We start from the raw sequence: 11,924 nt of genomic DNA on the forward strand, positions 1-11,924 counted from the left end.
TATATGGACGTGCGGTTCCTTGTGTCTATTGGGTTGTGTTGTGACTGATTGTCCAGTTTCTGTGTGGGGTTTTATGTGTCGCAGTAAGGGTTTTATCTGACTGTGACTATGTCTATCTAGTCGTGTCTGCGGGGCTCTTAGTTCGTTGTAATCCCGGCTGCCTGTTTATTCCCTCAGCACAGGTGCAGCCGTGAACAGCAGTGGTGAGAGCCTCCCTTCCCCCTCCGTCAACGACATCTCCTCCATGTCCACCGACCAGACCCTGGCCTCAGACACCGACAGCAGCCTGGAGACCTCTGCGGGACCCCTGGGGTGTTGCAGGTGACTAGCAGCCTGCCTGCGCAACCCCATGTTCTTCAGAAGGTGAAACACAACGTCCAAACAACCCAACCAACCTACCAACCACCACCAACCGAAACCTGAAAAAGAACAACAATTATTAAAAGAGAAAAAAATGCTGATTAAGAAAACATAAAGGAATTACTGTAAGAATCATGATTATGACGTTTAAGCCTGCAGTTTCATTCAAAAACAAACCACAAAAGTATAACGAAAAAAACTAAAATAAAGTGAAATATATTTATTAACTTCTAGTTGCTTTACTTATATCTCCCCCTTAAATGGTATCATAAAAATACAAAAAGCTTAGACAGGCATCTTTCTGTAAAGTGTCATTAAAACTGGCTGTTCGTTCCCCAATACCTTGCAAGCGTCTGTTCTTCAGTCAATGTGGCAAGGTGTTCCCTTTTTGTTAATTACTGTACAGTGCTATATAAACCTCCACTCACTTTCCCCACACCCTATGTGACGGTACTGGTATGTTTTGATAAGCTCTAGGCTCGGTCCTCGGGTTATCTCCTTGTGTGGGTGACAGATAGGTGTGTTTGAATGCTATTATTCCTGCAGGGGTTAGCGCTAGTGCTCCACAAAGCACAGCGCCCCCTGTCTTCTGTAAATATGTAATTCTGTACAGGCAGCGAGCTAGGCACACAGACAGACAGACAGAGAGAGTGGGACTGATGGCCAGTATTGGAAGTTCTTCTATAGCGCACCTTGCCACAGGACATCACCGCCTTGACCTTTGCCCCACTAACCTTTGCCCCTGACCTTTCACCTTAGTTTAACCCCTAGCCTGTTGGTCCTGCTGCATGATTACAAAAGCTAACGCTAATTATATGATAAATGACTATAGATACTTTTGTTTATATAACATAAAGTATAAAGTAATTGAACTTTTCAACCGGAGTGGTGCCGAAACCCAGGGATGGGGGAGCTCTGGTTGAGGATGGATAGCTATATATAGAAACATACATACTGTGTGTGATCGGTTGCAGGAGAAGCCATTGGGACATACAGTGCTATCGCTGTCATCGCTGAGTAGGACTGGGGTCAATTCCATTTCAATTCAGAAAGTCAACTGAAATTCCAATTCTAATTCCATATTTTCATCATTGAAAATTGGAATTTGGAACTTGATTTTCAATTTACTTCCTCAATTGACTGAATTGAAATGGGACTGACCCCAACCCTGTCACTGAGCTGGAACCTTAAGTTCTCAAAGCTTTTTTGTGTTTTTGTGAAATGAAATGATCAAATCCCTTCTGACTGCATCCCTACACCACTCTACAGGCTGTGGACAGTCCCACCCACCCACAGCCTGTCATTCCAAACGTCACCTACCCACCAACCAGGGTGGTCACTCACTCTGTTTCTGTGTCACTACTGTGGAGTAAAGAAGAGGAGAGAAGAAGACTTTCTATCTATGTGGGGGGGGGGGGATCAAGAGTTTACCTCAGAGATTAGTTTAGTTCCTCAATCGCATCTATGTCATTTACATGTCTACTACTTACTGTAATATCTACTACTAACTTACTGTAATGACTACTACTTACTGTAATGACTACTACTACTTACTGTAATGACTACTACGTACTTACTGTAATGACTCTTACTTACTGTAATGACTCTTACTTACTGTAATGACTCTTACTTACTGTAATGACTACTACTTACTGTAATGACTACTACATACTTACTGTAATGCTTAATACTTACTTATTGTAATGCCATATTTTGTCAAAAGGGAATCAGATGATATACAGACTACCTATAAAACCAGTAATGTTAAATAGAATGATTTTAACTGGATGTTTATTTATTAATGATGTATTTATTATTTCATAGACTGAACCAGAATAATGGGAAGTGCCTTGTTTGGAATGATGCAGTTTCCTCATCTTACACATACAGCAGCAAGCATTGAAATGAAGTTGGTGTCTGGTAGGGTTGCAACATTTCTGGTAACTTTCCCAAAATTCCCTGGATCTTCCAGAAATCGTGATTGGACGATTCCCAGTTGGACGATTCCCTCCCTGTTCATTCCTTCCTGATCCCAGGAATCCTCCAACTAGGAATCCTCCACCCCGGGATTTCATGAAAACCTGTGAATTTTGGGAAAGTCACCAGAGATGCTGAAACCTTAGTGTCTGTCCTGTCCTGTTCAATCTGTTTACGCATGGTGTCACTGACTGGACCCACAATGCACATAGTCATCACTACAGACCGATGCCAATGTCATCTCTATAGGAAGTATACTACGACCATCACCATGGTATCGTTGCATCTTTGAATAACTGAATAATGTAGAAATTGAAACCTACTTTTTAAACACACTGGAATTGTTGTTATAGTGCAGATAAAGACTCTTCATCATCTACATGTTCTTCTGACCTATATAGTTACCAAGCAACGGAGCAGAATACCTTCTAAGATGTTTTGTTTTGTATCTGTAAAGTCTTATTTGATCAGTGTCCTTACATTTCAATAAAGGGATGAAATAATCTGTTGTTTTTTTTTGGTTTGTATATTTAAAGCATGAAACCCATATTTGTTACATAAGCTACTAAAACCCACTGGTGAAGGACAGTTGTGGAAATATTGAGCAATGTTTCATGCTTTTTCAAGACGCACATTTTCTTGCTGTTATTACATTTTATTTCTTAAGGCATTCCTGTTTGTTTGTTAGCAAAAAGGAAAGGAAAAAATCGCTCAATATTTTAATGGAAATTGTCAGTCAACCATCTCTGCTGGGGATAGAATACTCTATGTCCTTCGCCATCTTTGATTTATTATCTGTTATGCAAGTAAATCAATTGAAGTATATACAGTTGAAGTCAGAAGTTTACATACATTTAGGTTGGAGTCATTAAAACTAATTTTTCAGCCACTCCACAGATTTCTTGTTAACAAACTATAGTTTTGGCAAGTCGGTTAGGACATCTACTTTGTGCATGACACAAGTTATTTTTCCAACAATTGTTTACAGACAGATTATTTCACTTATAATTCACTGTATCACAATTCCAGAGGGTCAGAAGTTTACATACACTAAGTTGACTGTGCCTTTAAACAGCTTGGAAAATTCCAGAAAATGATGTCATGGCTTTAGAAGGTTCTGATAGGCTAATTGACATAATTTGAGTCAATTGGAGGTGTACCTGTGGATGTATTTCAAGGCCTACCTTCAAACTCAGTGCCTCTTTGCTTGACATCATGGGAAAATCAAAAGAATTCAACCAAGACCTCAGAAAAGAAATTGTAGACCTCCACAAGTCTGGTTCATCGTTGGGAGCAATTTCCAAACGCCTGAAGGTACCACGTTCATCTGTACAAACAATAGTACGCAAGTATAAACACCATGGGACCACGCAGCCGTCATACCGCTCAGGAAGGAGACAAGCTCTGTCTCCTAGAGATGAACGTACTTTGGTGTGAAAAGTGCAAATCAATCCCAGAACAACAGCAAAGGACCTTGTGAAGATGCTAGAGGAAACGGGTACAAAAGCATCTAAATCCACAGTAAAACGAGTCCTATATCGACATAACCTGAAAGGCCGCTCAGCAAGGAAGAAGCCACTGCTCCAAAACCGCCATAAAAAAGCCAGAATACGGTTTGCAACTGCACATGGGGACAAAGATCGTACTTTTTGGAGAAATGTCCTCTGGTCTGATGAAACAAAAATAGAACTGTTTGGCCATAATGACCATTGTTATGTTTGGAGGAAAAAGGGGGTTGCTTGCAAGCCGAAGAAAACCATCCCAACTGTGAAGCACAGGGGTGGCAGCATCATGCTGTGGGGGTGCTTTGCTGCAGGAGGGACTGGTGCACTTCACAAAATAGATGGCATCATGAGGAAGGAAAATTATGTGGATATATTGAAGCAACATCTCAAGACATCAGTCAGGAAGTTAAAGCTTGGTCGCAAATGGGTCTTCCAAATGGACAATGACCTCAAGCATACTTCCAAAGTTGTGGCAAAATGGCTTAAGGACAACAAAGTCAAGGTATTGGAGTGGCCATCACAAAGCCCTGACCTCAATCCTATAGAAAATTTGTGGGCAGAACTGAAAAGGCGTGTGCAAGCAAGGAGGCCTACAAACCTGACTCAGTTACACCAGCTCTGTCAGGAGGAATGGGCCAAAATTCACCCAACTTATTGTGGGAAGCTTGTGGAAGGCTACCCGAAACGTTTGACCCAAGTTAAACCAAAGTTGACTCCAATCCAAAGTTAAATCTAGAATCGGCTTCCTATTTCGCAACAAAGCCTCCTTCACTCATGCTGCCAAACATGCCCTCGTAAAACTGACTATCCTACCGATCCTTGACTTCGGCGATGTCATTTACAAAATAGCCTCCAACACTCTACTCAGCAAATTGGATGTAGTCTATCACAGTGCCATCCGTTTTGTCTCCAAAGCCCCATACACTACCCACCACTGTGACCTGTACGCTCTTGTTGGCTGGTCCTCACTACATGTTCGTCGTCAAACCCACTGGCTCCAGGCCATCTATAAATCACTGCTAGGCAAATCCCCGCCTTATCTTAGCTCATTGGTCACCATAGCAGCACCCACCCGCAGTCTGCGCTCCAGCAGGTATATCTCACTGGTCATTCCCAAAGCCAACACCTCCTTTGGCCGCCATTCCTTCCAGTTCTCTGCTGCCAATGACTGGAACGAATTGCAAAAATCTCTGAAGCTGGAGACTCTTATCTCCCCCAATAACTTTAAGCATCAGTTGTCAGAGCACCTTACCGATCACTGCACCTGTACACAGCCCATCTGAAATTAGCCCACCCAACTACCTCATCCCTATATTGTTATTTAATTTGCTCTTTTGCACCCCAGTATCTCTATTTGCACATAATCTCTTGCACATCTAGCATTCCAGTGTTAATACTATTGTAATTATTCTGCACTATAGCCTATTTATTGCCTTACCTCCATAACTTGCTACATTTGCACACACTGTATATATATTTTCTGTTGTATTTCTGACTTTATGTTTTTTTTTACCCCATATGTAACTCTGTGTTGTTTTTATTGCACTACTTTGCTTTATCTTGGCCAGGTCGCAGTTGTAAATGAGAACCTGTTCTCAACTGGCTTACCTGGTTAAATAAAGGTGAAATAAAAAAATAAAAAAACAATTTAAAGGCAATGCTAGTATGACCAAAAGTATGTGGACACCTGGTCGTCGAACATCTCATTCCAAAATCATGCGCATTAATATGGAGTTGGTCCACCCTTTGCTGCTATAACAGCCTCCACTCTTCTGGGAAGGCTTTCCACTAGATGTCAGAACATTGCTGTGGGGACACAAGAGCATTAGTGGGCGATGGGGTTGAGGTCAGGGCTCTGTGCAGGCCAATCAAGTTTTTCCACACCGATCTCGACAAACCATTTCTGTATGGACCTCGCTTTGTGCACAGGGGCATTGTCATCCTGAAACAGGAAAGGACCTATGTATGGTCAGTATGTTTCATAAATACTTTCCTAACCCTAAATAATCTACAAGATCAGAGTATTTTAAAATCTACCAATTAGTGCTGAAGATGAGACCAAACGCATGTATTTAGAACGCTTTCTTTCATTGATCCCTATTCTGAACCCATATTCTAGTGAGTACACAGTATTTAAAGGGATGGCTTTAGATAAATGCACTGAAAACCCTATTGAATGAAAACTCCCAACAGAAAATCTGTTGGCCAGCAAGTGGGAGGGTTTTCAGTGGTTGAATTACATTTATTTAGAGCCACACCTGCAAAGCCCCTTATGCACCTGCAGAAGGTAAGTCTGAACACCAACTACTGAGAAGTGCTTAAATCTAAACGAGTAAAAAAAGGAATAGATTTCTTAAGTCTGAATCAGGACCTATGTGAATGAATACTGAACAAAAATATAAATGCAACATGCAACAATTTCAAAGATTTTACTAAGTTACAGTATATGTAAATCAGTCAATTGAAATAAATACATTAGGCCCTAATCTATGGATTTCACATGACTGGGCAGGGGCGCAGCCATGGGTGGGCCTGGGAGGGCATAGGCCCACCCACTGGGGAGCCAGGCACAGACGATCAGAGTTTTTCCCCACAAAAGGGCTTTATTACAGACACAAAAACTCCTCAGTTTCATCAGCTGTCCGGATAACTGGTCTCAGACGATCCCGCAGGTGAAGAAGCCGGATGTGGAGGTCCTGGGCTGGCGTGGTTACACGTGGTCTGCAGTTGTGAGGCTGGTTGGACGTACTGCCAAATTCTCTAAAATGACGTTGGAGGCGGCTTATGGTAGAGAAATAAACATTCTCTGGCAACAGCTCTGGTTGACATTTCTGCAGTCAGCATGCCAATTGCACTCTCCCTCAAAACTTGAGACATCTGTGGCATTGTGTTGTGTGACAAAACTGCACATTTTAGTGGCCTTTTATTGTCCCCAAGCGCAAGGTGCACCTGTGTAATGATCATGCTGTTTAATCAGCTTCTTGATATGCCACACCTGTCAAGTGGATTATCTTGGCAAGGAGAAATGCTCACTAATAGGGATGGAAACACATTTGTGAACAAAATCTGAGAGGAAGAAGCTGATTTGTGCGTATGGAAAATTCATGGATCTTTTATTTCAGCTCATGAAACATGGGACCATCACTTTACATGTTGTGTTTATATTTTTGTTCAGTGTATATATATATATATATATATATATATATATATATATATATATATATATATATATATACAGTATGTGTCTGGCTGTGTATACGACTGTCTTCGGCCTTACATTCCTGCCTTTTGTCCATCTCCCAAACCTCCCTTGGAGACAGCTGTGGCTGAGTTTGCATGGCAACATAGCTTCTTTGTAAGATCCAGACCAACACTCTGGCTACGTCTCAAATAGCACACTATTCCTCATATAGTTCACTACTTTTGGCCAGGGTCCAGAGGCCAGGCCGTCATTGTCAATAAGAATTTGTTCTTAATTGTCTCGCCTGGATAAATACAGGTTAAAATAACATAAGAATCGGGTGCCGTTAGCGATGCAGCCTTCGCAGGAGTGTTATATTGTCTAGTGCCCATTACAGGTAGCTAAGCTAGGAGTGTTATATTGTCTAGTGCCCATTACAGGTAGCTAAGCTAGGAGTGTTATATTGTCTAGTGCCCATTACAGGTAGCTAAGCTAGGAGTGTTATATTGTCTAGTGCCCATTACAGGTAGCTAAGCTAGGAGTGTTATATTGTCTAGTGCCCATTACAGGTAGCTAGGCTAGGAGTGTTATATTGTCTAGTGCCCATTACAGGTAGCTAAGCTAGGAGTGTTATATTGTCTAGTGCCCATTACAGGTAGCTAAGCTAGGAGTGTTATATTGTCTAGTGCCCATTACAGGTAGCTAAGCTAGGAGTGTTATATTGTCTAGTGCCCATTACAGGTAGCTAAACTAGGAGTGTTATATTGTCTAGTGCCCATTACAGGTAGCTAAGCTAGGAGTGTTATATTGTCTAGTGCCCATTACAGGTAGCTAAGCTAGGAGTGTTATATTGTCTAGTGCCCATTACAGGTAGCTAAGCTAGGAGTGTTATATTGTCTAGTGCCCATTACAGGTAGCTAAGCTAGGAGTGTTATATTGTCTAGTGCCCATTACAGGTAGCTAAGCTAGGAGTGTTATATTGTCTAGTGCCCATTACAGGTAGCTAAGCTAGGAGTGTTATATTGTCTAGTGCCCATTACAGGTAGCTAAGCTAGAGTGTTATATTGTCTAGTGCCCATTACAGGTAGCTAAGCTAGGAGTGTTATATTGTCTAGTGCCCATTACAGGTAGCTAAGCTAGGAGTGTTATATTGTCTAGTGCCCATTACAGGTAGCTAAGCTAGGAGTGTTATATTGTCTAGTGCCCATTACAGGTAGCTAAGCTAGGAGTGTTATATTGTCTAGTGCCCATTACAGGTAGCTAAGCTAGGAGTGTTATATTGTCTAGTGCCCATTACAGGTAGCTAAGCTAGGAGTGTTATATTGTCTAGTGCCCATTACAGGTAGCTAAGCTAGGAGTGTTATATTGTCTAGTGCCCATTACAGGTAGCTAAACTAGGAGTGTTATATTGTCTAGTGCCCATTACAGGTAGCTAAGCTAGGAGTGTTATATTGTCTAGTGCCCATTACAGGTAGCTAAACTAGGAGGGTTATATTGTCTAGTGCCCATTACAGGTTGTCAGCCAGAATGAGGTGAGCAGGGCAGTTCAATATGTTCACTGGCCTTTCTCCTCACTTTTGCAGTCAGTAGAATTTGAATCTAGATGTATTATAGCTGCCTCTCTACCAGCTCAGTACAGACAGTACATGATAGCTGATGTGTGGTTAGCGTTCTGGCACAAAATGGTTGCTGTGCTTAACCAAAGTGGGTGCTACACACTGGTGGTGGAAGAGGTGAGTTTCCCTCGTTACTATGTAAAGCACTTTGAGCACCTACTATAGGTGGAAGGGTGCTATATAAATGCAATCAATCAATCAATCAGATACATAGCTCATTGTACAACCACACCTATACCCATATGCAGAAAAGTTTCCCCACCATAAGACAAGGACTATTTTAAGGTCTATAACATGTCCCTCTGTGATAGTACAACGTATGACTGTCCTACTGGCGGCAGGTAGCTTGGTGGTTAAGAGCATTGTGCCAGTAACCGAAATGTCGCTGGTTCTAATCCCCGAGCCGACTAGGTGGAAAATCTGTCGATGTGCCCTTGAACAAGGCACTTAACCCTAATTGCTCTGGATAAGAGCGTCTGCTAAATGACGGCATTTAGCAGACGCTCTTATCCAGAGCGACTTACAGTTAGTGAATACATATATATATATTATTATTTTTTTATACTGGCCCCCCGTGGGAATGTACTAAAATGTACTAAATGTACATTTTAGTACATTTAAACCCCCGACTAAAATGTACTACTGGCTCTCCATAGGGATCGCTGTATTTTCCTTCTAAATGGAGTTCCCAAAGAATGAAACAAACATTCAAGCGTACAAAGACTAGAAACGCCAACAACAAATGGATACGATACCGAAAATGCTTTTTTATTTAGAATCATGACAGCTTTTGAAGTAGGTATTCTACTTTGTATCAATAATATATTCCACTCCCCTCTTGTCCCTCTCCTCCTCCATAATCTGCACCTCAGTCAGTCTGGAATTCACAGTTGTGGTTAAATACTGTTGTCAGCCAGGCTTAAGCCTGTTATCTCCTGCTGAAAGGTGGAGGGGGAGATAGGAGGAGAAATCCCAGCTATCTCCTCTCGCTATGTTGTTCAGGCAGTTTTTCATCTGCACATTACAGATGTCTGGGCTGCTTCCCAAATAATAATAATAAAATAATATGCCATTTAGCAGACGCTTTTATCCAAAGCGACTTACAGTCATGCGTGCATAATTATTTTTTTTGTGTATAATAATAATATGCCATGGGTGGTCCCGGGGATCGAACCCACTACCTTTGGCGTTACAAGCGCCGTGCTCTACCAGCTGAGCTACAGAGGACCACATGGCACCCTATTCCCTATATACACTATTTTTTTTTACCAGAGCACTATGGGTAGTGCATTATGGGTATTGCAAAAGTAGTGAACCTTATAGGGAAGTGCACTATACAAGGATACTTCCATTTGGGACGAAACCCTCGTATAAGATTGATGACAGGCGCTCCTCGGGGGACGTCTATACGGGGTCCTTCAGTTCTTTTCATAAACAGACGCACAGATTATCCATGATATTAACCAGATACTCTAGTGGCCGCTCTAACAATTAAAATAAATGTATTCAAAAATGGAAGGCAGTCGGGAGGAGGCAAGATCAGGTGTGACCATTCTAGCCAATGAGTGGGCTATACCCATGTGAACAACAGGCACAAATCCGATAGTTTTTTTTCTCAAAGTTGCCGAGATGTCACGTGTCCTACTTCTATCAGTACACTAATAACAACTTAAACATTACAAAACGTATATTCGATCAAATAAGCCTCACGTAGCAAATAAGCCATTTCAATTTTTTTGTCAACCAAATTTGACACTCTAATTGACATCCATTCCAAAACTCCTTGCTTGGTGAGTGAAATAGACAGAACAACGCCACCTGCTGGAGGAGACAGATTTCGGGCCCAGTTATCCCTATTTGCTTCAGCTCTTCCTCTCTGACAGACGGCAGCAGGCAGGAGGCACCAGGTCCTTGTAACTGTGAGTGCTGTATGGCAGAGACACATGTATCCACTGCATTCCCCACAGGTCCAGACACGGCCGTGTAGTGTAGCAATCTGAATCGTTTTTTTAAAATTATTTTTTAAAGCCACATCAGAAAATAAAGTTAACTTTCCCAAAGTCCCAACAATGCGCGAGCCACACCCCTTTTGGTTCTCAGTAATGCTATTATATATTCAGACAACACACTCGTACAGCAGGCCAGTATCCGTCTATATGGTGCAAGGTCCAGGTCCACCACAATGTCTCTTGCAGGTCCACTACACAAGGTCCAGGTCCACCATGAGGTCTCCACTCCACAAGGTCCAGGTCCACCATGAGGTCTCCACTCCACAAGGTCCAGGTCCACCATGAGGTCTCCACTCCACAAGGTCCAGGGCCACTATAGGGTCTCCACTCCAAAAGGTCCAGGGCTAATGCTTTCTGAATCTATACCACTATAAACAGTTATAGTCTTTGTTATATGTGTTCATATACAATGTTTCAAAATGACCATATTATACAGTCTACCCAGGCCAGGAGTGCTTGAGAAGCAGCACAGAGAAACGCTATTTGTACAAGCCTCTTGACACGGTGATACTCCACAATAACTACAGTAGGTAGAAGAACCCCTGATTTGCAGTGCCCATTAACACACAGAATCATCACAACTACAGTGCCCTTCTTTTTACACTACATCCATTCAGTCTTGGACCAAACATCCTAGAACAAGTGATGTGTCTTATTACCAATGTGTGTACAGTTTCAGTGTAGGATAAATATCAACTATAGATGATCATTCAATGTTGAATCATCACTAAACCAGACTTGTATTTACATTTAATACAATCTACAACATATGATTCATTTGAACCCAGACCATTCCTATCTGAAACTGTCTTAAAGCTACAGTACAGACAAATAAAGCAAAGTGTCTACAATATCTAAAACATGTACACTACCAGTCAAAAGTTTGGACACACCTACTCATTCAAGGGTTTTTCTTTATTTTTACTATTTTTTACATTGTAGAATAATAGTGAAGACATCAGAAGTGGTCCTCTGTAGCTCAGCTGGTAGAGCACGGCGCTTGAAACGCCAAGGTAGTGGGTTCGATCCCCGGGACCACCCATACACAAAAATGTATGCACGCATGACTGTAAGTCGCTTTGGATAAAAGCGTCTGCTAAATGGCATATTATTATTTATTATTAAAACTATGAAATAACACATATGGAATCATGTAGTAACCAAAAAAGTGTTAAACAAATCAAAATATATGTTATATTTGAGATTCTTCAAATAGCCACCCTTTGCCTTGATGAGAGCTTTGCACACTCATGGTATTCTCTCAACCAGCTTCACC

At 41.7% G+C, this 11,924-nt stretch overlaps 1 protein-coding gene across 9 annotated transcripts in view; it reads left to right on the forward strand.

Moving 5' to 3' along the window:
* mapk10 (mitogen-activated protein kinase 10) overlaps positions 1-2,840 on the forward strand; it is a 129,464-nt gene extending 126,624 nt beyond the window's left edge. For 6 of the 9 annotated variants that reach the window (XM_041885344.2, XM_041885342.2, XM_041885343.2 and 3 more), the window contains one exon: positions 183-2,840. In XM_041885344.2, the coding sequence (XP_041741278.1) occupies positions 183-325 (143 nt within the window). In that variant the 3' untranslated portion in view covers positions 326-2,840. Of the gene's footprint in view, positions 1-177 lie in introns of all 9 variants that reach the window. The other 3 variants (XM_041885348.2, XM_041885349.2, XM_041885350.2) reach the window with 3 other exon arrangements.
* The last annotated feature ends 9,084 nt before the right edge of the window (positions 2,841-11,924 follow it).

The sequence above is a fragment of the Coregonus clupeaformis genome, chromosome 9 (assembly GCF_020615455.1).
Source record: "Coregonus clupeaformis isolate EN_2021a chromosome 9, ASM2061545v1, whole genome shotgun sequence".
Taxonomy (NCBI): domain Eukaryota; kingdom Metazoa; phylum Chordata; class Actinopteri; order Salmoniformes; family Salmonidae; genus Coregonus; species Coregonus clupeaformis.